At 49.6% G+C, this 25,581-nt stretch overlaps 2 protein-coding genes across 5 annotated transcripts in view; one reads left to right on the forward strand and one right to left on the reverse strand.

Moving 5' to 3' along the window:
* Positions 1-18,802, forward strand: part of PDGFRL (platelet derived growth factor receptor like) — a 44,942-nt gene extending 26,140 nt beyond the window's left edge. Inside the window, exons 3-6 of the mRNA XM_059685577.1 lie at positions 10,164-10,315; positions 14,751-15,044; positions 15,504-15,643; positions 17,592-18,802. Coding sequence (XP_059541560.1) covers positions 10,164-10,315; positions 14,751-15,044; positions 15,504-15,643; positions 17,592-17,780 — 775 coding nt within the window. The 3' untranslated portion in view covers positions 17,781-18,802. The remainder of the gene's footprint in view (positions 1-10,163; positions 10,316-14,750; positions 15,045-15,503; positions 15,644-17,591) is intronic.
* A 1,607-nt stretch (positions 18,803-20,409) lies between these two features.
* Positions 20,410-25,581, reverse strand: part of MTUS1 (microtubule associated scaffold protein 1) — a 133,159-nt gene continuing 127,987 nt past the window's right edge. For all 4 annotated transcript variants that reach the window (XM_059685572.1, XM_059685573.1, XM_059685575.1 and 1 more), the window contains 4 exons: positions 25,430-25,525; positions 23,546-23,662; positions 21,764-21,861; positions 20,410-21,025 (listed from right to left, as the gene is read on the reverse strand). In XM_059685572.1, coding sequence (XP_059541555.1) covers positions 20,812-21,025; positions 21,764-21,861; positions 23,546-23,662; positions 25,430-25,525 — 525 coding nt within the window. In that variant the 3' untranslated portion in view covers positions 20,410-20,811. The remainder of the gene's footprint in view (positions 21,026-21,763; positions 21,862-23,545; positions 23,663-25,429; positions 25,526-25,581) is intronic.

A 25,581-nucleotide genomic window follows, 5' to 3' on the forward strand; every position in this document is an offset into this window, starting at 1 on the left:
TGGAGGATCTCTGCGCAGCGCTCTGCAGGGCTCTCTGAATCCTTGTCTCCACCTCATGGTGCAGACTCTTCCCTCTGCAGCTGGAGGTCATACTCCAACCCCGTGGGCAGCCTGCCCCCTGCACTGTGTGAGGCCATTAGTAGAAATGAACACTTAAATCCAGGCATTTAGACTGTAATCCTGCTAAATAATTTGTTTCCTGTTTTATATTGTTTGCCTCTGAGAGGGGGTGGGAAAAGTCCAGAAATGTTTTCCAGTGCATTTCCTTCCTTCCACCCCCAATCCTGCTAAAGATACAGCATGCAGACTTCATGGTGGCGGTAGGCTTATTCCCGATGCTAAATTCTCATGTGCCCAGTTCCTTTCCCGTAGGAATGGCATCCTATACGTTTTATCACTACAGTGCTAGCAAATTCTGGCCAAAGTGCCAAATAAATGTATTGATTACTTGCTGATTTCGTACCCTGCTTTTGAACTCTGCAGGGAATGTGGCCAAGACATTCTGGCCTACTTGGGAAGACCTCCACCTTCTCTTTCATGCCACCATTCCATTTTTTTATCTGCTGAACTCTAGCTCTGTCCTCACAACTGCAATTGCTCATTTGGTGGTTGCCAAATACTTTCATTCTGCTAAAGGAAGTATAAGTGTGTGTGTGTGTGTGTGTGTGTGTGTGAGAGAGAGAGAGAGAGAGAGAGAGAGAGAGAGAGAGAGAGAGAGAGAGAGACCAATCCCTCTTTAGGCATCTGATGCTTTTGAGCATTAATTGCATGAATATTTCTCCCTGATGGTTCCCTTATCCAGTTCTTCTTTCTATCCTGGTCTTTTCTCTCTCCTCTATCTACCCCCTCTTTTTCTTCTGGCCCACTAATTTGGCTCCAGATTTTGTCCTCAACCTATTCCCATCTTGTCTTGTTGCTTTTTCTTGTTGACTTCGTTCATTCCTTTAGTTTCCACTTTTACTTCTGTTATAAATGATGTGCCGAATATAAATCCAGTGCTGTTTTTCTCCTCTGTGCCAAGCCTGAATTTCCATCTGCCTATAGGACATCCGCACTTAAATGACCCACATTTGATCCCAAATCCCAAATCCCCACTATTATTTTGCCTACCCTTAATCTCCTTTCTCTTCTCAACCATCCCATTTCAGGCAGTTAAAACCCCATTCTTTCCAGCCAGTGTGGTTCAGTGGTTGAGCATCGACCCATGAACCAAGAGGTCACTGGTTCAATTCTCAGTCAGGGCACATGCAGGCTCGATCCCCGGTGGGAGGGCGTGCAGGAGGCAGCTAATCAATGTTTCTCTCTCATCGATGTTTCTCTTTCTTTATCTCTCTCCCTTCCTCTCTCTCTAAAATCAATAAAAACATATGTTTTATAAAATACAACATTCTTTTCAATAGAAATACAAAGTAAGTGATCATTATTGATATCTCTCTTTCTTCCACCTTGCTTACCATATCTGTCAAAAATTTTCCCCAAGAAGACATTTCTTACATTTGCTTCACTGCCACTGCCAGCACCCAGCCGGGCCCCAGCATTTGCCGAGTATCATGGTAACAGACCTCTCAGCCTCTCCTCTTCCTCCTGCCTCCCGACTCCGGTTCTCTTCACTGGTGACCTGGCTAAGGTGGGCCCATCACCGCCCATCTCCCAAACGAAGGTGGCCCTTCCTGCCTGGTGAGTGAATCGTGCCCCCTTCTTGCTGTTCTCAACCTTATGTCCTGTGACTCCCAACCCCCTCCCTCTGTCTCCTTCCACAGTTAGAGGATTGACTCCCCCAGTCATTGAGCGCCTTCTACCCACCATGCACTGGGGCTATGGCAATGAACAGAGGTCCCTCCCACTCCTCATGGGGCTGGAGTTTTCCTGAGCAAGTGAGCTCACTGCTTCTCAGCCTCCTTGCTGTCCGCTGCCTCTCACCCCCGCTGTTAAAAGTCCAGCTTGTCTTACCTCCTCCCAGAGCTGGCCTCAACTTCTTCAGCCCACAGTGGTGAATCCCTTTTCAGAATTCCTGTTGTTCTTGCTTATTCTCTGATTTTTTTCATGTATATTAGTTATAATTGCTAACTGGATTGTAATATCCTTGAGGTCCACTGGTTTTTGTTTGTAGTGCTAACTATGCCCAGTGTTGTGTGTGTGTGTGTCATTGTTGTAGTAGTATGCATAATAGCTGCTACTAATCTGCAGTTATAGGTAATGAGGCTATAATTAGGGTAATACCGTGAACCAGGCATGGCATGCAGTGCTTTCTGTGCGTTTTCTTATCTAACGAGTGAGTATTTATTACAGGCTTAATTGACTAAAGTCATCGACTCCATGCTCACCAGCTGTGGGTCTCAGGGAAGTCACTTCCGCTCAGACTCAGTTTCCTCTCCAGCAATACTGGGAGCTGGATGTCTGCTTTTCCAGGTTCTTTCCAATTCCAAGCCTCGGTTCGATTCAATTCCAGTCCACTCGTTTCCAGGGAATCCTTACTGTGTACTCTGCACAGATTTATTGCTTAGGAAATATAAACCAAGTATGGCACAGTCCCTGCCCTCAACATTGTCACCATCCTTTGTAAATAACAGGAAGCCAGGGATGCCTGAGGGGGAGAGAACAAGGGACCAGTTACATCACTAGGAAAAAGCGGGGAGGTCTCTGGGAGTCGATTCTAATTAGAAGCTTCCTGAAGGAGGAGAGATTTCCGTCCAGTTGAAAGGAGGCAGTCGACCGAGTGGGAGTGCAGAGGCACCTCTTGGCAGAGCTGGTGGGCACAGCTCTTCAGCGGTGAGCCAGACCGGCTGTGTTTAAGGCCAGCCGGCCAGACATTTTGCCGTGAGCTAAATTTAAAGGGTGACTATACTGATGTGGCTGCTACACACAACCGGAGAATCTCGACTGCATCCGAAAGGGATGTGGCGCTCCTGGGGGTGAAACTTTTGGATATTTGAGATACATCCTCAGATTAAAACCATTTCTTTTGGCATCTGCACAGGCTCAGCCCCAGGGGAACACCTGTCCCAGAATGACACATCTGGGTTCCTGACACAACGCATCACATTGACAACTGGCTAATACTGGTGTTTCGTAGTAATACATATTTATTTATGACTCTCCTCATTTCAAAATGGAACTGGAGGGGTTTGCAAATATGTTCACAGGGACAAGATAAAGATACAAGAGGTAAAACACGAGGAGATAAAAGTAGAAATAATAGGGTGAGGCAAAGGAGAGGTGCGAATGCCCAAAGGCTCTGAATACTTTTACCAGAGGTGGGCTGCACAGCTGGGGCTAGGCATCTGAGCAATTAATGCATTTTGTCCTAAAGAAAAGTAGTGGGGTTTTTCATTTTCTTATAATAAACATTTTATTTTAGAACTATTTTTGATTTACAGGATTACTCTGCAGAGGTAGTATAGAGAATTTCTGAATACCCTATGCCCAGTTCCCTTATTAGTAACATCTTATATTAGTATGGCACATATAACACTATTAATGAACAATATTGAAACAACATTAAGTAAAGTTCATAGTTTATTCAGCTTTCTCTTATTACCTAATGTCCCTTTTCTTTTAAAACTGTTTTTAAATTTTTCAATTGCCAATGACACACAATATTATAGTAGTTTCAGCTGTACAATATAGTGACTAGGCATTTATATCACTTACGAAATGATTCCCCCAATAAGTCTAGTATTCATCTGAAACCATGCATATTATATTATTACTAGAGGCCTGGTGCACAAAAATTTGTGCACTGGGGGGTGGGGGGGGTCCCTCAGCCCGGCCTGTGCCCTCTCGCAGTCTGGGACCCCTTGGGGGATGACCACCTGCTGGCTTGGGCCTGCTCCCCGGCGGATTGGGCCTAAGATGGCAATCAGACATCCCTCTGGCAGCCCGGCAGCCCTTGGGGATGTCCACTTGCCAGCGGGGAGCAGACCTAAGCTGCAATCAGACATCCTTAGTGCTGCTGAGGAGGCAGGAGAGGCTCCCACCACCACCACTGTACTGTTAGCCATCAGCCTGGCTTGTGGCTGAGCAGAGGTCCTCCATGTGAGAGCTCACTGATCACCAGAGGGCAGCTCCTGCATTGAGCGTCTGCCCCCTGGTGGTCAGTGTGTGTCATAGTGACCAGTCATTCCCAGTCTTTCTGATGTTAGGGTCAGTTTGCATATTACCCTTTTACTATATAGGATAGAGGCCTGGTGCATGGGTGGGGGCCAGCTGGTTTGCCTTGAAGGGTGTCCCGGATCAGGGTGGGGTCCCACTTGGGTGCCTGGCCGGCCTGAGTGAGGGGCTGATGGCTGTTTGCAGCTGGTCACACCCCTTCAGGGTGAGGGTCCCCACTGGGGTGCCTGGCCAGCCTGGATGAGGGGCTGATGGCTGTTTTCAGGCTGGCCACACCCCCTTTAGGGTGGGGGTCCCCACTGGGCTGCCTGGCCAGTCTGGATGAGGGGATGATGGCTGTTTTCAGGCTGGCCACACCCCCTTCAAGGTGGGGGTCCCCACTGGGCTGCCTGGCCAGTCTGGGTGAGGGGCCGAGGGCCGTTTTCAGGCTGGCCGGTGACTGAAGCTCCCAGCCTTTCCTTTCTGTCTTTATTTTTATTCTGGGATTTATTTACCTTCTGTAATTGAAACATTGTTGCCGTGACTGGCGCTCCCAGCTCTGAGGCCGCAGCCAGCTGAAAGCAGGTATCTGGGGTTTGTTTAGCTTCTATAATTGAAACATTGTTGCTTTCGGGCTCAGAGCCAGGCCGCGGCAGGCCAGGAACCTTGGCTTCCTCCATTACTGGAGCAAGCAAGCCTCCTGCTCACTTCAGTTGCATGGCTGCCGGCCGCCATCTTTGTTGGCAGTTAATTTGCATATTGCCCTGATTAGCCAATGGGAAGCGTAGCGGAAGTACGGTTAATTACCCTTTTTGTCTTTTATTAGATAGGATATTATTGACTATATTTCCTAAGCTGTACTTGACATCCCTGTGACTATTTTTGTAACTGGTAATTACTTCTTAGCCTATTTGTTTATTTATTTTGCAGATTTCCCATGTAAGTGAAATCATATGTTATGTGTCTTTCTCTGTCTTATTTATTTCACTTAGTATAATACCCTCTAGACCAGCGGTTCTCAACCTGTGGGTCGCGACCCCTTTGGGGGTCGAATGACCCTTTCACGGGGGTCGCCTAAGACCATCGGAAAACACATATATAATTACATATTGTTTTTGTGATTAATCTCTATGCTTTAATTATGTTCAATTTGTAACAATGAAAATACATTCTGCATATCAGATATTTACATTACAATTCATAACAGTAGCAAAATTACAGTTACGAAGTAGCAACGAAAATAATATTATGGTTGGGGGTCACCACAACATGAGGAACTATATTAAAGAGTCGTGGCATTAGGAAGGTTTGAGAACCACTGCTCTAGACTCATCCATGTTGTTGCACATGGCAAAATTTTACTCTTTTCTATGGCCCAGTAACATTCCATTGTATATATGTACCACTTTTTCTTTATTCTCTCATCTATCGATGGACACTTAGGTTGTTTCCACAGCTTGGCTACTGTAGATAAAACTGCAGTGAACATACGGGTGCACGTATCTTTCCGAAGTAGTGTTCTGTATTTCTTTGGATAAATACCCAGAAGGCCCAGGTATGTGCATTTATATGTGAGAACAGGGGAGCAGAGGGCGAAGGCCCGGGTGTGTGCATTTATATGTGAGAACAGGAGCAGAGGGCGAAGGCCCGGGTGTGTGCATTTATATGTGAGAACAGGAGCAGAGGGCGAAGGCCCGGGTGTGTGCATTTATATGTGAGAACAGGGGAGCAGAGGGCGAAGGCCCGGGTGTGTGCATTTATATGTGTGAGAACAGGGGAGCAGAGGGCGAAGGCCCGGGTGTGTGCATTTATATGTGAGAACAGGGGAGCAGAGGGCGAAGGCCCGGGTGTGTGCATTTGTATGTGTGAGAACAGGGGAGCAGAGGGCGAAGGCCCGGGTGTGTGCATTTATATGTGAGAACAGGGGAGCAGAGGGCGAAGGCCCGGGTGTGTGCATTTATATGTGAGAACAGGGGAGCAGAGGGCGAAGGCCCGGGTGTGTGCATTTATATGTGAGAACAGGGGAGCAGAGGGCGAAGGCCCGGGTGTGTGCATTTATATGTGAGAACAGGGGAGCAGAGGGCGAAGGCCCGGGTGTGTGCATTTATATGTGAGAACAGGGGAGCAGAGGGCGAAGGCCCGGGTGTGTGCATTTATATGTGAGAACAGGGGAGCAGAGGGCGAAGGCCCGGGTGTGTGCATTTATATGTGTGAGAACAGGGGAGCAGAGGGCGAAGGCCCGGGTGTGTGCATTTACATGTGAGAACAGGAGCAGAGGGCGAAGGCCCGGGTGTGTGCATTTACATGTGAGAACAGGAGCAGAGGGCGAAGGCCCGGGTGTGTGCATTTATATGTGAGAACAGGGGAGCAGAGGGCGAAGGCCCGGGTGTGTGCATTTATATGTGAGAACAGGGGAGCAGAGGGCGAAGGCCCGGGTGTGTGCATTTATATGTGAGAACAGGGGAGCAGAGGGCGAAGGCCCGGGTGTGTGCATTTATATGTGTGAGAACAGGGGAGCAGAGGGCGAAGGCCCGGGTGTGTGCATTTATATGTGAGAACAGGGGAGCAGAGGGCGAAGGCCCGGGTGTGTGCATTTACATGTGAGAACAGAGGAGCAGAGGGCGAAGGCCCGGGTGTGTGCATTTATATGTGAGAACAGGGGAGCAGAGGGCGAAGGCCCGGGTGTGTGCATTTATATGTGAGAACAGGAGCAGAGGGCGAAGGCCCGGGTGTGTGCATTTACATGTGAGAACAGGAGCAGAGGGCGAAGGCCCGGGTGTGTGCATTTATATGTGAGAACAGGAGCAGAGGGCGAAGGCCCGGGTGTGTGCATTTACATGTGAGAACAGGAGCAGAGGGCGAAGGCCCGGGTGTGTGCATTTATATGTGTGAGAACAGGGGAGCAGAGGGCGAAGGCCCGGGTGTGTGCATTTACATGTGAGAACAGGGGAGCAGAGGGCGAAGGCCCGGGTGTGTGCATTTATATGTGTGAGAACAGGGGAGCAGAGGGCGAAGGCCCGGGTGTGTGCATTTACATGTGAGAACAGGAGCAGAAGGCGAAGGCCCGGGTGTGTGCATTTATATGTGAGAACAGGAGCAGAGGGCGAAGGCCCGGGTGTGTGCATTTACATGTGAGAACAGGGGAGCAGAGGGCGAAGGCCCGGGTGTGTGCATTTACATGTGAGAACAGGAGCAGAGGGCGAAGGCCCGGGTGTGTGCATTTACATGTGAGAACAGGAGCAGAGGGCGAAGGCCCGGGTGTGTGCATTTATATGTGAGAACAGGAGCAGAGGGCGAAGGCCCGGGTGTGTGCATTTACATGTGAGAACAGGGGAGCAGAGGGCGAAGGCCCGGGTGTGTGCATTTACATGTGAGAACAGGAGCAGAGGGCGAAGGCCCGGGTGTGTGCATTTATATGTGAGAACAGGAGCAGAGGGCGAAGGCCCGGGTGTGTGCATTTATATGTGAGAACAGGAGCAGAGGGCGAAGGCCCGGGTGTGTGCATTTACATGTGAGAACAGGAGCAGAGGGCAAAGGCCCGGGTGTGTGCATTTATATGTGAGAACAGGGGAGCAGAGGGCGAAGGCCCGGGTGTGTGCATTTACATGTGAGAACAGGAGCAGAGGGCGAAGGCCCGGGTGTGTGCATTTACATGTGAGAACAGGAGCAGAGGGCCAAGGCCCGGGTGTGTGCATTTACATGTGAGAACAGGAGCAGAGGGCAAAGGCCCGGGTGTGTGCATTTATATGTGAGAACAGGGGAGCAGAGGGCGAAGGCCCGGGTGTGTGCATTTATATGTGAGAACAGGGGAGCAGAGGGCGAAGGCCCGGGTGTGTGCATTTATATGTGAGAACAGGGGAGCAGAGGGCGAAGGCCCGGGTGTGTGCATTTATATGTGAGAACAGGGGAGCAGAGGGCGAAGGCCCGGGTGTGTGCATTTATATGTGAGAACAGGGGAGCAGAGGGCGAAGGCCCGGGTGTGTGCATTTATATGTGAGAACAGGGGAGCAGAGGGCGAAGGCCCGGGTGTGTGCATTTATATGTGAGAACAGGGGAGCAGAGGGCGAAGGCCCGGGTGTGTGCATTTATATGTGAGAACAGGGGAGCAGAGGGCGAAGGCCCGGGTGTGTGCATTTATATGTGAGAACAGGGGAGCAGAGGGCGAAGGCCCGGGTGTGTGCATTTACATGTGAGAACAGGAGCAGAGGGCGAAGGCCCGGGTGTGTGCATTTACATGTGAGAACAGGAGCAGAGGGCGAAGGCCCGGGTGTGTGCATTTACATGTGAGAACAGGAGCAGAGGGCGAAGGCCCGGGTGTGTGCATTTACATGTGAGAACAGGAGCAGAGGGCGAAGGCCCGGGTGTGTGCATTTACATGTGAGAACAGGAGCAGAGGGCGAAGGCCCGGGTGTGTGCATTTATATGTGAGAACAGGAGCAGAGGGCGAAGGCCCGGGTGTGTGCATTTATATGTGAGAACAGGGGAGCAGAGGGCGAAGGCCCGGGTGTGTGCATTTATATGTGAGAACAGGGGAGCAGAGGGCGAAGGCCCGGGTGTGTGCATTTACATGTGAGAACAGGAGCAGAGGGCGAAGGCCCGGGTGTGTGCATTTATATGTGAGAACAGGGGAGCAGAGGGCGAAGGCCCGGGTGTGTGCATTTATATGTGAGAACAGGGGAGCAGAGGGCGAAGGCCCGGGTGTGTGCATTTATATGTGAGAACAGGGGAGCAGAGGGCGAAGGCCCGGGTGTGTGCATTTATATGTGAGAACAGGGGAGCAGAGGGCGAAGGCCCGGGTGTGTGCATTTACATGTGAGAACAGGAGCAGAGGGCGAAGGCCCGGGTGTGTGCATTTATATGTGAGAACAGGGGAGCAGAGGGCGAAGGCCCGGGTGTGTGCATTTATATGTGTGAGAACAGGGGAGCAGAGGGCGAAGGCCCGGGTGTGTGCATTTACATGTGAGAACAGGAGCAGAGGGCGAAGGCCCGGGTGTGTGCATTTACATGTGAGAACAGGAGCAGAGGGCGAAGGCCCGGGTGTGTGCATTTACATGTGAGAACAGGGGAGCAGAGGGCGAAGGCCCGGGTGTGTGCATTTACATGTGAGAACAGGAGCAGAGGGCGAAGGCCCGGGTGTGTGCATTTACATGTGAGAACAGGGGAGCAGAGGGCGAAGGCCCGGGTGTGTGCATTTACATGTGAGAACAGGAGCAGAGGGCGAAGGCCCGGGTGTGTGCATTTACATGTGAGAACAGGGGAGCAGAGGGCGAAGGCCCGGGTGTGTGCATTTATATGTGAGAACAGGAGCAGAGGGCGAAGGCCCGGGTGTGTGCATTTATATGTGAGAACAGGAGCAGAGGGCGAAGGCCCGGGTGTGTGCATTTACATGTGAGAACAGGAGCAGAGGGCGAAGGCCCGGGTGTGTGCATTTATATGTGAGAACAGGAGCAGAGGGCGAAGGCCCGGGTGTGTGCATTTACATGTGAGAACAGGAGCAGAGGGCGAAGGCCCGGGTGTGTGCATTTATATGTGAGAACAGGAGCAGAGGGCGAAGGCCCGGGTGTGTGCATTTACATGTGAGAACAGGGGAGCAGAGGGCGAAGGCCCGGGTGTGTGCATTTACATGTGAGAACAGGGGAGCAGAGGGCGAAGGCCCGGGTGTGTGCATTTACATGTGAGAACAGAGGAGCAGAGGGCGAAGGCCCGGGTGTGTGCATTTATATGTGTGAGAACAGGGGAGCAGAGGGCGAAGGCCCGGGTGTGTGCATTTACATGTGAGAACAGGAGCAGAGGGCGAAGGCCCGGGTGTGTGCATTTATATGTGTGAGAACAGGGGAGCAGAGGGCGAAGGCCCGGGTGTGTGCATTTACATGTGAGAACAGGAGCAGAGGGCGAAGGCCCGGGTGTGTGCATTTATATGTGAGAACAGGAGCAGAGGGCGAAGGCCCGGGTGTGTGCATTTATATGTGAGAACAGGAGCAGAGGGCGAAGGCCCGGGTGTGTGCATTTATATGTGAGAACAGGAGCAGAGGGCGAAGGCCCGGGTGTGTGACCGGCTTTGCTTCTGTTGACAGTGTGAAGCAGCACGAGCGCTACGGCCAGCTGACCCTGGTCAACTCCACCGCGGCCGATACCGGCGAGTTCAGCTGCTGGGGGCAGCTCTGCACCGGCTACATCTGCACGAAGGACGAGACCAAAACCGGCTCCACCTACATCTTTTTTACAGGTAAAAGGTTTGCTGCCTCAGTGGACTCTTCCAACGTCTGGACTTGCCCAGGGTAAAGGTTCCACTGTGTGCTGAATATCAATAATGACAGTCAGAGCCCCCACTGTCTGTCAGGCCCTGGGCTCAATGCTTTCCATCAATTAGTTCAGGTAAGTCTCTCACCAGCCCTTCAGGGTGAATACTAACATCATTTCCACTTCTTTTTCCCAATGGAAAAGTTGAGGTTTAGAGATTAAGTAAGTCCTTAAGCTCACACTCCAAGGAATGCCTGTTATCAGAATTTGAACCCAGGACAGTCTGACTCCAGAGTTTGTACCTACATTGTCCAATATGGTAGCCACTGGACACCTGGGGCTATTTACATTTAAGTGGGAATTAAAATTAAACAAAATTTAAAACTCGGTTTCTCCGTGGCCCTTACATGTTTCAAGGGCTCCATTGCCACGTGTGGCGGCTGGTGGCTGTCCTAGTTGACACGTGACAGAGAACAGCTCCATCATTGCAGAAGGCCCGGCTGTGGACTTTGAGTCACGTGCTCTCATATCTGTGATGGTCTTTCCGGAACCTCCGCAGTCCTAGGAGGCCTGGCCAAAGACCTCCTTGAATTTGTTCTCGTGAGTGCTGAGAGCTGAGGGTTGAGGGGCTGGGTTCCCAGAGGTGGTGGTCCTTGAGTCTCCAGCCCCAGTCCCTGAGCCTGAGCGAGGTGCCTGAGAAGGCGCAGGTCAGAGTGAACTCTCCTCCCCTGTAGTGCTAGGTATGGCTTTGCCGGTGGAATTGCACTCAGAGAAAAGGCATTGCAGAGGAGGGTGCAGCCCCCTCCCTCTTGGAGGGGGGGATGGCGTTCTCCAGGGCCCAGTGGTCAGGGTTTTCAGGGCCTTACAGAGGCCACCCCCTGGTGAAGTCAGAATTCTTGCCTTTTTTAAAAAATTGATTTCAGAGAGGAAGGAAGAGGGAGAGAGAGATAGAAACATCAGTGAGAATCATTGATCGACTGCTTCCTGCCCGCCCCACCCTGGGGATCGAGCCTGCCACCCGGGCTTGTGCCCTGACCAGGAATCGAACCGTGACCTCCTAGTTCATAGGTGGACGCTCAACCACTGAGCCATGCCGGCTGGGCCAGAATTCTTTCTTAGTGTCGTGGGCAGGCACTTTCAGGAGATTTGTCCACTTCCTGAATCCATCTGCCTTTCAGACCTTTGTGATTTAGGCCTATGACTCAAATGACCTGATGCCCTGGCCATTAATGAGTGGTTCAACAAAACCTCACATATAACCCCTTCCCATCCAGAGAGCGCCTCTCTGGCCGGCGCCTCTCATGGCCCTGGAGGCCCGTGGATCTCATTTCACTCCCAAATGCCCCCGGGAACTGAGTAGAAACTGGTTTATTATCTCTGTCTGAGAAATAATGACGCTGACGCTGAGACTCAGAGGGCGAGGTGACCCGCTCAGTGTTTCATGGCTTAAGCGGCAGAGTAAAGAGTCCAGCCCTGCTTTTCTGACCCAGGATCCAGTGTTCTTACTGCCCTGGCCCGTTTTGAAGACCAGGTGATGGATCGATGGGCAGACAGACAGGCACTAGCTAGCATAACCGGTGTTGTCAGGAGGACTGCTCGCAGTTGTTCACAGGTAATCCCTTCTGATCCTCATTCTGGAATGTGCTACGCAGAAAGCCCACGTGCCTTCGTGTTTTACCGCCCTGGGAAGCCACAGTGGAAAAGGCAACTAGGACTAATCAGGGCCTGTTATTTGGATGAGGACTGATAGCCTATTTCAAATGACAGAATGAAGACTTTTCTGTCACGGTTAGCCCTGTTGTGTCTTCCCAAAACATTGGTTTTCGAACTGAGATTTTTGAACTGAAGACCTCCCTTGAGCAAAATGTCCTATTAGGGTCCCGGGCTCTGAGTTTTAGAGGCAGGTCTTCTCCCTCAATTCAGGGAAGCCCCTTTGTGAATCAAAGGAACACCCCAACTTAATATTTATTTCAACATAAATATTACGTTGAGCATCGACCTATGAACCAGGAGGTCACAGTTCGATTCCTGGTCAGGGCACATGCCTGGGTTGTGGGCTCAATCCCCAGGAGGGGGGCGTGTAGGAGGCAGCCAATCAATGATTCTCTCTCATCATTGATGTTTTTCTCTCTCTCCCCCTCTCCCTTCCTCTCTGAAATCAATCAAAAGTGTGTGTGTGGGGGGGGGGGGGCGGGGGGGGGGTGACCAATGTGTTGTAGCATTTTCTCATTCCTCAACACAAGAGTCCAGTTGGATTTTCAGTATAGGGTTTAGCAGTTTGTCTTCTCAGGCCTGGGTGAGTCTGCAAAACCAGGATGGGCTGTGATGAGAGCTGAGTGTTCTGCTGCTGGCGCTGGCTCCCTTCAGAACATATGCTTCCCCTCTGCCCACACAGAGAAACGTCTGGCATTCATTATGTTTGCGTGTTCCCTGGAGCTTGATTGCAAACACTGTGAAGCTTCCTTTTGATTGTTGGTAATTTGTGCAATTTTTGTGTGAATTTGTGTGACTGTCACATATTATATTTAATCTTATCCAGGAGGCACTCATGCGTTTTTTCCCCCCTTTCTAACTTTTTACTGAAGTATAACAGAGAAAAGTACACACATCACAGCTATACAGCTCAAATAAATTACCCTCAAGTCACACGGGACTGCCACCAGATCAAGAAGGAGAACATGACTGACAATAGGCCTTTCTCGTGGCAAAGGGCTTGGGCTGCGGTCTTCACATGCAGTAAAACCACATTAAGGGGCATTTTATGGAGTTGTAGTCATTTGGATTTTATCTTATAGCCTACGAATTAATTATTTTGGAGATCTAAATTTTCATGTGTTTAGTTTTCTTAAAGTAATATTTTTTTTAATCTGCTCAAGTAGATGCAAACATATTTGCAAGGGGCATATGTCATCTACAATTCTTTGAACTTTAACATACGTTTTTGGGTAGATGGAATGTACTGATTATAAGTGAACATTTTTTTCTGTTTGTTAAAGCAACCGGTGTGGTCACTTCTTTTCAAAGCATGTCCAAGTAAGACCACATTTTTGTGTTGCGGAATTCTGATTGTTATCATACTGGCTTTGCTCACTGGTTCAGTTTTCTCTACAAAACCTTAAAACAGAAGGTGCTTCTAAACCTTACACTCATAAACTCCTTCACTGTTTTGGCCAGAAAGATATCTTGAGTTCTGTCCACTCTGGATTCTTCTCTTTACAATTGGGGATGACATATCCAAGGCCACGCAGATTTGCTCTTTGTGAACACAGGACTGTTAGGTGCCCCTGGCCTGAGCCTGAAAGCCAGTTTCTCATGAAGTGGCATGAGCCACCCAGGCTGACATAAAGCCTAGAAAAGACAGGGCCTCTCTGAGCCACGGCGTCCTCTTCCTTGACCTCAGCCAGAGCCAGGGGGAAGGACCTCCATGTTAGTTAAGTTGCACCCATTGCAAAGAAGTTTTGGCTCATGAAGACATGTGATGATATGTCCAGAAATTCTGTCCCTGACCCAACACATCACATGGACTGTCGCACAGAGAAGGGTAGTGGAGGAGAGTGCCAAGAATAATTGGTTGTTTCAGGAGCATTGCAGGAAAAACATGGGAAACAATTGAACAAGTGTTAGGGTGTAATTAAGTTAAATGACTTCTCTTAATTACGATAATATCCTCTCATAGTATAGAAAACAAAAGATTTAACTAACGTGCCGAAAACAAACAAAAAATAAACCGTTCAACTCAGAGTCCTCTGTACTAAGGAAAGGCGGGGCATACCAGTCCTCATTTCTATAAGATAAAAATGGCATTTTCTTCTCAATTCTGTAAGATAAAAATGCCATTTCTTTGTGCTTAAAACTTCAGAGGGAACAGGGGTATAAGAAACTGGCTGGAGGTCCCCAGCCCTGAGGCAGCCAAGCTGAGCTCAGAACCTGAGGTGAGCGGTAGCAGGTTCCTCATCTGCCTCTTCTCCATTCCCTCTCCGTGGGCCTTGCCAGGAATGAGGTGCACTGGGCTGGATTCTCGGGGGAGCTCTGCTGTGCTGGGATCCGCCTCCCACAGCACTTCCTGAGCAGGTCGTGCGGCTAATGTCTCCAGGGACTCAGTGGACTGTTTCCAGGTCTTAAGGCTGCTCTGGTCGTATGGACATCAATCTCCTCCCCTGCTTTCTCAGGGAGGAACCCACGGGCCTGAGTTGGGCTTGAACTAAGACCTATTTTATTTCCCTTAAGGAGATGGGAAATAATAGCATCCTTCTTCAGAAAGGGGGAAATTATTTAAAAATAGCTTTTCTACTCATAAGGACTCAGTATTCTGAGTATATTGTCAGTCTCCTCTCATTTTTGTGCCCTGGGGTCGCGAATCCATAATGTGTTCTTTACCCTGTTCCTCCAGAACAAGTAAGCCCGTGTCTTTTGCTTTGCAGAGAAAGGAGAACTCTTTGTACCTTCTCCCAGTTACTTTGATGTTGTCTACCTGAACCCGGACAGACAGGCTGTGGTTCCTTGTCGAGTGACCGTCCTGTCAGCCAAAGTCACGCTCCACAGGGAGTTCCCGGCCAAGGAAATCCCGGCCAATGGAACAGACATTGTTTATGACATGAAGAGAGGCTTTGTATACCTGCAACCTCATTCTGACCACCAGGGGGTGGTCTACTGCAAGGCGGAGGCCGGGGGCAAGTCCCAGATCTCTGTCAAGTATCAACTCCTTTACGCAGAAGGTAAGGGTGTTTCCTACCAGTGCCTAGATTTCAGTGGCTTCCAGCTGGTCAGTAGCAGGCACTGCTGTTCCTGAGTGTGGATGGAAATTAGGAGGCACAGAATGTTGTTCTTAATGGCTCCTTCATTGCACCACTATTTCTAGAATGTTCTACTAGTGCTTCCTTGTCTGTGACCATGACCTTCAGATGAACCCCTGGCGGGTTAGCCTCCTCCCCTAATCACAAGGGAAGTGGGTGGGCCTTGGGAGTTCTGGGTGCTGACCCCATTCGGACCACCAAGGTAGAGAAAGAGAGGGTTCAAAGAATCTGAAAGTGGTGGGATGGAGGCGGCCTGGTGTTCACTGGGTGAGGCGGAAATGTGACCCATCCGTCCAAAGAAAAGCATGTGCCTGTAGGTTTGTCTTCAGTGTTGCACTCATGAATTCCATCTCACTTTCCCTGTCTCCTGCTTAATGCCAGTTCCCAGCGGCCCCCCATCCACAACCATCCTGGCATCTTCAAACAGAGTGAACAGTGGGGATGACATCAGTGTCCTCTGCACTGTCCTCGGGGAGCCTGACGTCGAGGTGGAGTTCAGGTGGATCTACCCTGGCCAGAAGGTAAGACCTTACCCTCACTCAGCCAGTTGTTCAAGTTTAGGTTTGTCTCTCTCTCCCCCACCTGCCACTGATAAAGACCTTAACGTACGAGGTGCAAGAAATGTGTGGGACTAAGGGAGGTGCCAGGGCTTGCTGGTTGTCCTCTGAGACAGCGGTCGCCAACCTTTCGGACCTCATGGACCATCCGTGGTCCACGGACCACCAGTTGGCAACCACTGTTCTAAGATGTTTCAGTATATTTACTAATGGCTTTTTTTCTTAATAGAAAAGGTGACTGGGTTCCATCAGGTAATTCACTCGGTGTACCCTCTTCATATGTGATGTATCTTCATAATTCTTTTTAAATATATTTTTTTTAATCAATTTTTGAGGAGCGGGAAAGAGAGAAATATCAATGATGAGAGAGAATCATTGATTGGTTGCCTCCTGCACAACCCACACGGGGGATCAAGCCCATAACCCAGGCATGTGCCTGGCCAGGAATTGAACCGTGACCTCCTGGTTCATAGGTTGATGCTCAACCACCGAGCCACGCCAGCCGGGCTGATCTTCATAATCCTTAAATAAGAAGGAACAGGGGCTTGAAAGGGACAGGAGGGGCCTCCCTCTTTCTCCACCCCAACCTCAAACTTCAGTCTGAATTCTGAGTCGATTAGAGGCCAATCTAACTTCCTTCTGGTGCCTTTCTGTCTTGCACACAAGCTGTGCCCATGGCGAGGAGCTCTGAGCGGACAGGCCCCGTCCAAAAGGTGCTGTGAGGCCAGAGATCTTTTTAAAATAGATTTCCCATAAAAGCAACTCCAGCTTATTATTTAGCCTCTGTGCGTGCTCTGTTCACTAATAGAAACAGCTCTGCTACCAACATGGAACGATCCCTTTGTTGCCAGAAGAGATTTGGCCTCTTGCGATGTACTCAGTAGCCAATACCCTTCTGGCTCTATGGGCTGTGATTGGTGGAAAATAACTCTCCCCGGAGAATGGTATTTTCCGGGCTCTGGTACCTTACTTGCTTTTACACAGTTGTCACAATTAGAAAACATGAATGGTTTTCAATAGAGATTTCTTTTGCACTGCTAATTATTATTTTACGAGCAGAAGGGGGATTAACGGAGTTACACTGTATTACAGTTGTTAAGATAATCCAGAAAATACTACGTTCTTATCACCGGATTTGGATGAAGCCTCTCAAAGGTGACCGCCTGACTTTCTGGAATAGGGAGTTACGTCATTTAGGGCGTCACATTATCCATCCCTGGTAGAACTTTTCTCCCACATTTGACTTATCATCCTTCTCTTTCTTCCAAATCTGAACAATTGGGAGCTTTTATTCACTTGCATGGGGCGTGCTCTGGACTCTTTGTGACCAGAAATTCTGTAAATAAGAACCAGTGAGTGAGAGGGTGAACGTGGGCAATGTAGAGAAGTGTGGAAAATTTTATCTATGTCTTTTTGAGTAATACCAGGTGTACCTCCTTGGAGTTCCAAAAGAATCAATCTTATATTCAGTAGAAATTTACTAAAGAGCCCAGCCGGCATGGTTGAGTGTCCATCTATGAACCAGGAAGTCATGGTTCGATTCCCGGTCAGGGCACATGCCCTGGTTGTGGGCTCGATCCCCAGCATGGGGTGTGCAGGAGGCAGCTGATCAGTGATTCTCTCTCATCATTGATGTTTCTACGTCTCTCTCCCTTTTTCCCCTCCTTTCTGAAATAAATGCAATCTATTTTTAAAAAATGTACTAAAGAAAAGGGCAGAGAGAGTCGAACAGCGTAATGACATCCCAGATCGTGCTTTGGAAAACATGCCGCTGAAAAGGATTACACAGTGCGGAGGCACCCATGGGCCTCGCAGACCGGTGTTTTCTGAGCATGGCTCCGTGTTGAGTGGCTGGGGCCTGTTTGTAGCCGCGTGTCCTCCTCTCTTCATCCCTGCGGGTGTCGTTACACAGGATGAAAGGCCCGTGACGATCCAGGACACCTGGAGGCTGGTCCACAGAGGTCTGGGCCACACCACCAGGCTCTCCCAGAGCGTCCTGACGGTGGAAGACTTTGAGACCATTGACGCGGGATATTACATTTGCACGGCCCAGAACCTCCAAGGACAGACCACAGTCGCTACCACGGTGGAGTTTTCCTGACTTGGAAGACGAAGGGCAATGGACTGACGGGAGGCCCAGGTGCACACACCGCCAGCCCGGGCGCCCTGTGACTCGTGCTCTGCCAGAGGCTGATGTCCAGCGCCAAACCCCAGTCCCCGCCTCGTGAGTAAGACCCAGACTTCCAAACACACGGGAAGTCGCCCGGGCTAAGAATAGACGTGTTAACTCCTCGGACAGAAAGCATGTCTTCTGATTGCTTACCCACGTATATGCGCTTCTTGTTTTTATACTTAGAGAGCATATATGTGAACAGCTTTATATAATCATCTCTATTAAATGATCAAGTTTTTGTAAAATAAATTTAAAACTGGCCTAAGTGCTTGTGTTTTAAGTTGGCAGAAGGACTCGTTGATAGTGATGTTTGGGTTAACCTTAATTTCCATTTGCTTTTAATCGCAATACATGAGCATCTAAAAATGTAGTAACTATATATGAACCATGATAGGAAAGTATCCAAAAAAATCATAGAAACTTGCTTTTTATTAAAAAAAAAAAAAAAAAGGCTGCACTCAGAAGTAACTAGTTCTAGATTAGTACATTCAGAAAGGTTTACAGCATGTGTGTTTAAAAGCTTTATTTTCAATATAAAATAGGTATGCAGATCAAGGAAAATTCAACTTCATTTAGACCTTTTGTAGCATCTGCAAAAAAAAATATTTAGACCATAGTTTTCTTACTTTAAAGAGCGGAAATTGTTAAAACCAGTCAAAAGTTATTCCTCCAAAACACATAGCTTTGAATTTAGAAAAGAGAAGCTTCATTCTAAGCTTAGCTCTGTGAGCCAAATTTCAGCCCATGGCCTGTTTTGTGGCTGCATTGGAAATTCCTGGGAAATGGCTGAGGAGGAGGCACAGCGTCGACGCCTGGGCTGTGAGAAGGGCTGTAAGCTGGGTAGCCCCTGGGAGAGTGAAGTATGTCACAGGTTGCACTTCTTATATTAAATATTCCAGCATTGTTTATTTGATCAAGGTAAAAATACACTTTGCATCATTACAAACTGAGCACAATTACAGTTTTTACACATCCGTATACGGTATGACGTGCCGACATTGTACATCCTACATGAAACATTTGGTTTGAAAACAATCTTCAAGTTCTCCATGTTGTCTCTTACCTTCCCTCCAGTTGTCTCTGAAGACACTTTATACTAACTGTGTAAGATTGATTTCCCCAGACACCTAAAGGGTGTGGAGGAGAGCAGGGATCAGCACGAGATTTACCATGCGCGGGCACGGGTGGCAAATCCAACTTCGGCTAATGACACTGAGCACAGCTGGAAAGGGTAAGCAGAGAGATCTCGGAAGGTGGCAGCGGGCCTATTCCCGTTTATCAGAAGCACACACGGAAGGTAACATACACCATACACTAGTGAAGCCTAGACTTCAGACACAATCACTAATAATTAAAAAGAAAACACCATGCATCATGACTACTAATTTGCTATGTAATGTACATGTAGTGATGACTCAAAGACCCCCCTCTAGCATCCCGAACCTGCTCTTATCATGGGGCTATCTGTACGGCCATCAAACGTCAGCAATGCAGATTAGTAAGTACTGACATCACCATGTTGACACATGCAGGGGTAGGCGGCGGGGCGGGGGAAACCACAGTGCTTCCTCCCACCTCCCCCAAAGTGTGAGAACTGGGGGAGGTAATAAGTGAAGTTTGGAAGAGAAACTGAAATGCAACCAGGAGGAGAGGCCTACGAGTAGGAAAAGCCACATTTTCTACTCGGAAGCTGGCCATTCTACCTCCCCAAAGACAGAAGCGTTCCTCAAAGGGTACAGGGGAGCTTGGCGTTATCTTCTATGAAATGCTGCATCGTTGGTTTCATCAAGGTACTCCTGTTCATTGATAAGCAGGAGCCAATGACTCTCTCGTGCTATATTCCTTCTAGGGTTTCCCAAAACTTGTACTCTCAGGTCCAGGCTGTGGCTTATTTGGAGCGTGGTGTGAGCACCTTGAGGATGAGCTGGCTCTGGAAAAGCATATGCCACTATCCTTGTCCCAGAGAACAATAGGAAGGAGGTAGGAGGGCTGCCTTTGTGGCTCTGGCTGGCGGAAGGAAGGAAAGGGAGGAGGCGAGGATCAGGGGAGAAGACAATAGTTGACATCAGTGAGGACAGCTTAGGTCACGGTAAACGTAAGGCAGGAGCAATCCACTGCTGCCGCCCCTTTTCTTTTTACAGAATTTTAGAAAAATTTGGGTTTTACATTTGCTCGTAGCCTGAGAAAATGGATCGTAGTAAAATGTTAGGTTCACATGGGAACGTTAAAAGTCTACAGAAAAAAACACACACAAACTTGTTAGCTTTGACCGACATGGCTGAACACTGAAAGAATGCCAAGAAACTTCCAAAGGATACAGACACTGCACAGACATGGACCAGTCGGAACGCTTCCTGTCCCTCCCCACCCCGCCCCGTGTCAAAGGGCGGAGCGGAGTGGGCGGCAGAGAGCGTCATCATTCAAGCAACGATTGCTCTTCCTTCTATGGCTTTTTGCAGAGATGCCTACACTGACTTCGCTGGTTAGTACAGACCCAGAAATACGCAGCTTTTGACTTGCAGTACACAGCAAAGGAGGCAGCATCAGACACAGGACACTCGCTACATCCCTTTTATTCACACGTCCCCCAAATAAAAATCACAAGAAGGTGCCTGTGGCAAAGAACATTATAAAGGTTATAAATCTTTATCTTAAGAGGCCCCTGAGAGTTTTCCCCCTTATGCTTACGTGGAAAAGGCAATGTTCTTTAAGTGCTTTGTGCAAATGTCCGTGCAGATCGATTCCGAAATCCTTTGGGGAGGAGCCCCTCGGCCAGAGAGCCACGTGTTCCTCCTGAGCTCCGGTCTCCCAAGGAGCCGATGCAGGGGGTCAAGACTTTCCAGTTCTAGGGCGGTATCGACACGTCGGCCCACGTGGCTCCTGATCCCTGGACCACGGTGAGGGTCAGCCCTGCGGACCTGTGACGGTGCTCTCAGACAGTCTCCCGCGGGCAGAAGCGTCATCTGGGTGACACGCTGGGGCTGGGGAAGGAGCCGGAATTGCGCGGCGACTGGAAGGGGATGGCGGGGGACGTGGGGGACCTATCGGGGCCGCACAGGTCCCCGTTGTGCAGCTTCCACAGCAGCTCCTCGTTCTCCATGGACAGGCGCTTGTTGACTTTCGACTCCTTCTCCAGCCACTCCTGCAGGGTGGCCTGCTCGTTGGACAGTTGCCTTAAAGACAAAAAAGCCAGAAACCACGTGGGTCTTTATTTTTATTGATTTCAGAGAGGAAGGGGGAGAGAGAGAAACATCAGTGATGAGAGTCATTGGTCAGCTGCCTCCTGCAGGCCCCCTACAGGGGATCAGCTTGCAACCCAGGCATGTGCCCTGACCAGGACTCGAACCATGACCACTGAGCCACACCCAGCCAGGCATGGATCTGAATTTCTAAAAAATGTACTTGAAAAAAAAAATGTTCTTGCCTTTTTGAATTTGAGAGTCCAGAAAAATGATCCCTTTGAAATAATAAAAGGCAGTCCTGCCTAGGGCTCCTGGGCATGGGTATTGGCTGCCTCCGAAACCCAGGAAGTGGGAGCCAAAGAGAAAGCTGCTCTTTGGGCCAATGGCACAGGAGGCTCCGTGACGCTCCCACGATCATCTGAATGTCAGTGATTGTCCTGTGTGGGGCGGCTCCCCATTGGGTCCCGTGATGCTCTTTCTCTGAAGGCATCTCACCGTCACTAAGCCAGGGGCTCTGGGGGAGGCTGGCCTGCTTAGGTCTCAGCGCCCAGCCCAGGCCCCGACAGTCAGGCCATGAAGTGCCACCATCATGCTTCCCAGGTAGAAACCAGCACCTGCTCTACCACCCTCTGCAATCCCGCTCCCAGGGGGCGCCTGGGCGGGTGTGAGGTCCACTGACACTAAACGTAGGAGGAGGAGATGGGGAAAACTGGACTGTTTTCTCTTTACCTTGAAATCGCAATGTGTTTGTCTATCCGAGCTTTTAACTCCTCGTTCTCCTGCTGACATCGCTTCAGTTTGTCGACCAGCGCTGTGTTGTTGTCCTCCTGGGGGCGAACAAGCATGCCAGCGGTTAGACATCAAAAACAGAAACAAAGCCCTCGTTTCCTACGGCACGTTCCTGGCACCGGCACACGCTGGAGAGATCCAACTGAGGCAAGTTTAATTGTACAGTGAAATGCCTATCCACAGACACATTAAAAAACAGAATCTGCAGCAGCAAAGCAGAGCATCTAGGTCAAGCATGTCAAACTCCCGGCTGGCGGGAGTTATAAATGAGGCATGCGGCCCACCGGCCCCGAGTTTGACATGCTTGGTCTAGGGGGTTTTGTTGTTGTTTTTTTAATGCGTTGTCAGATTTCAAGAACCACTTGAACAACGAACACAAGGAGGTGACTGAGTTAGTCTGTGTCGCGCCGTTTTAGAGGTTCCTCCCAACCCCTCCGAGAACTGGGGTCCTGACCTGGGCAACCATGGGGCCGTGCCTCTTGGGTTCAAGGTGGTAAAACAAAAGCAGCAGCCGGACATAGGCCTGCATTTATCAAGGGCACCAGCCCTTCTTCTGGTCCGTCTTGCAAAAAATACGTTCCCACGTTTGATGAAAACTCTAAGGCCAGCAGCAGGTCACCGCTCTGGGTGATGTTTGATGTGGCCTTAAACACGGTTTCTTCTTCAGCATCCATTTACCTCTCAGTGGCCCCACAAAGCAGCAATTTACAAAACGAGCGTCCAATGAGAGAAACGCCAGCACAGAGAGCCCCCCCCCGACACCCGCCCCGCCCCTGTTCAGGTGAAGGCACATTTGGCCTCCTTGCTGGCCTGCCCAGGCGACACTTTCAAGGAAGACACATTGATCGGCTGGGAGGTTAAAGGATAACATCCCAGAAGACATTTAACATGCTGGGGAGCTGATGACCTCCCAGAGCGCTTTCTAAAGGTAAGATTGTATTCCTTGCTTAGGAGATGACATCATGGCTCTGTCACAGTTAATTCTCAGTCCCTGTCATTGTCTGTACGACTACTCTACTTTGACTGTGGCTCTGAGTGTGGGATCCTATTGTTCATAACATATCATATTATCCAGAAAGTGCTCCGGACAAGTCAGTCAAAGGAAGTAACGTCCTACAAAACGAGACTAGAATGTCAGAAAAAGGGGGCCTCGAAACATCAGTTCTCTGTCCGAGAGCCACAGACTAAATTCCACTCACAGCCTCCACGGTGCGTGTTATTTATCCCACTGGGTTCATTTTACTAAAGCACAGTTTTCAGCCCATTCTAATTCACAAGAAGCTCGACGAAGAACTTCTGTAGCCAGATTCAACTCCTCCCCTGTGACTAATTCCCATGTCTAGCTCTCTGGGGCACCCGAAACCTGCCCAGAGTAGGAGAAACATCAAAGTTCTGATTTGACATGATTTGAAAACTCCTCCCACGCCGGGCAAGACGCACAGGCCCCTGGGAGGGGAGCCGGTTCAGGTAGGTGTGGGTTTCCCAAGGACCCCCGGCTGCTTTACCTGTTCCTTGGGTTGGGGGGAGGGAGGGGGAAGTGTTGCCGAAGGCAGCAATGGCCAGCCTGGAGCAAGCACAGAAAGGGAAACGGAACCTCTTTTGCCTGTGCTGTATTTCCAAACAGCTCCAGGAGCAGTGGCAACAGCCCCCGGTCCGAGGTCACAGCCGGGTTCCCGCTTCCCAGACGCCAGGCCCTCGGGGGAGGCGCGGACGGAAACGTACCAGCTTCTCCATCTTCATCAGCTTCGCGTCCTGCTGGTGCAGCTTCTCGTTCTTGATCTCCAGCACGGCCTTCAGGCTCTCCAGCTCCTGCTCCAGGTACATGATCTGAGGGTTTTTCTGGGAAAGACACAGCAGGTCATCAAATGCAATCCCACATTCTTAATAAAAAAATAAATAAACACCTCTGATTAGACAGGACTTAGACAAAGTGGCAGGAAGCTTCTGCCTCCTCACCGTGGTTTCAAAGAAAAAAGGTGAAAGCAATGGTTAGGATAACGTTAACCTCAAAGTCGCCGGTTATAAGGATGACATAAAACGTTTCATATCTGAAAACAAGCATTTCACGCACTTATCAGCAACTGAACGTGGAGAAGATATTGGCAGCACCAAGTGTTTTATCGGAAGTAGGAGAAAAACTATTGCTTAACAATAGAAAACAGAATTCTGACCAGAAATGGGGTGTTTCCAAGCCCACCACTGGTGTTTGGGGCGGGGGGGGGGGGGCGGGTTGGTAGTGGGCGGGGGGCGAGGGAACAACAGTTCTCTCTCACCAAGGTCAGCACCTGCCCAGGAATGGAAAGACGGTGCATATGTAGGGCTCTCTGGAAAACCACAGGGATGATGGTACCGTCCTACGTCTTTTGGGTTTTTAGTGTGATGGGACTGCGCTGGCCTGGCCGTCCTAGGGCAGGCGTGACTCCCTCTCATCTTATTTTGTGACACCCCAACACCGACTCGGCAGATAGCACAGGTACTACCCAAAGTCTATCAAATGAACGCCACGTAAGGGGGGACGCCTTCTTAGAGCCCAACTCCAGGGGAGATGCCCCGACTCCTTTACCTACAGAAATTCAAGTGAACTGTCCAAAACGTATGACACAAATGGACAGTGGGAGACACCCCCCCCCCCCACCCCCCGCCAGGGACTTCCTGAGCTCTGCTTCCAGCCTCAGGGCAGCAGGCTATGAACAGTGGTTCTCAAAAGAGAAGCGGTAAACTTTTTTTTCTCCAAAAAAAGGGATGAGGCAGGGGAGTGAGGATACAAGCTACAAGAGCAAGTTGAGCTTACAAGAGAAAAAAGTGTTGTACTTTTCAAAAGGGAGGAGCAATCATACAATGAAACACTGTTCGGCCAAGAAGAGGCATGAGGTCCCTATACCTGCCGTAACGGGCACGGACGCCGAGAACGGACGCTCCGTGGAAGAAGCCAGACGCAGGAGGCCACAGACACGATTCCGCTTAAATGAAGAGGCAAAGCCACACAGACAGCAAGTAGCCCGGTGACCCCCTGGAGCTTGGGGGGGGGGGAGAGGGACTGACTGCTAATGAGTACAAGGTTCTTTAGGGCTGATACAAATGTTCTGGAATTAGATACTGGGGACCAACACACAACTCTGTGAATATACTAAAAACCACCGAATTGCACATTTTATAAGGTTTATAAATTATATCTCAATATAGCAGTCAGTTAAAAAAAAAAAAAGTGAAGACTTCAAACAAACGCCTGCCCCTAAACTGATACTTTTCTTGTCTTCCTGTAGGTATTAGCTTAGACCACTTGCAATATATAGGGTATCCCCCCCAAAATGTATGCAGCCTGTAACAGCTGGTAGCTGTTAAATGAGAATGAAATGTATTTTAATAAACACGACGTACACATTTGGGGAGGACACCCTGTCTACTGGGCTTCATCTGCATGCCAGTGTTTAAGGTTTTAAAAACACACCACTCAACACAGAAGCCGTTCAGCACAGTTTAAACAGCACAGCTCAAGAGCCGAGAAGGGCTCCAGACGCTGCTGTTTCTCTGCTGCTGAACATAACTCGACTTGAAAAGGCGGCTAAGGAGAAGAGCTCAGTAGTGATGCAGGATCGCGCGACTTACTAAATTCGCTTTCTCTCTTGAGAGTCTTTTTTGTTCTTCAGATTTCAGCTTTTCATTTAAAGCCTCATTTTCACTCTTCAGATCAGTGATTTGTTTCTAAAACACAAGTAATGAAATGTGGACATGAGTCGGTACGCCAACACCAGAAACAC

Source organism: Myotis daubentonii, chromosome 2 (genome assembly GCF_963259705.1).
Source record: "Myotis daubentonii chromosome 2, mMyoDau2.1, whole genome shotgun sequence".
NCBI lineage: Eukaryota > Metazoa > Chordata > Mammalia > Chiroptera > Vespertilionidae > Myotis > Myotis daubentonii.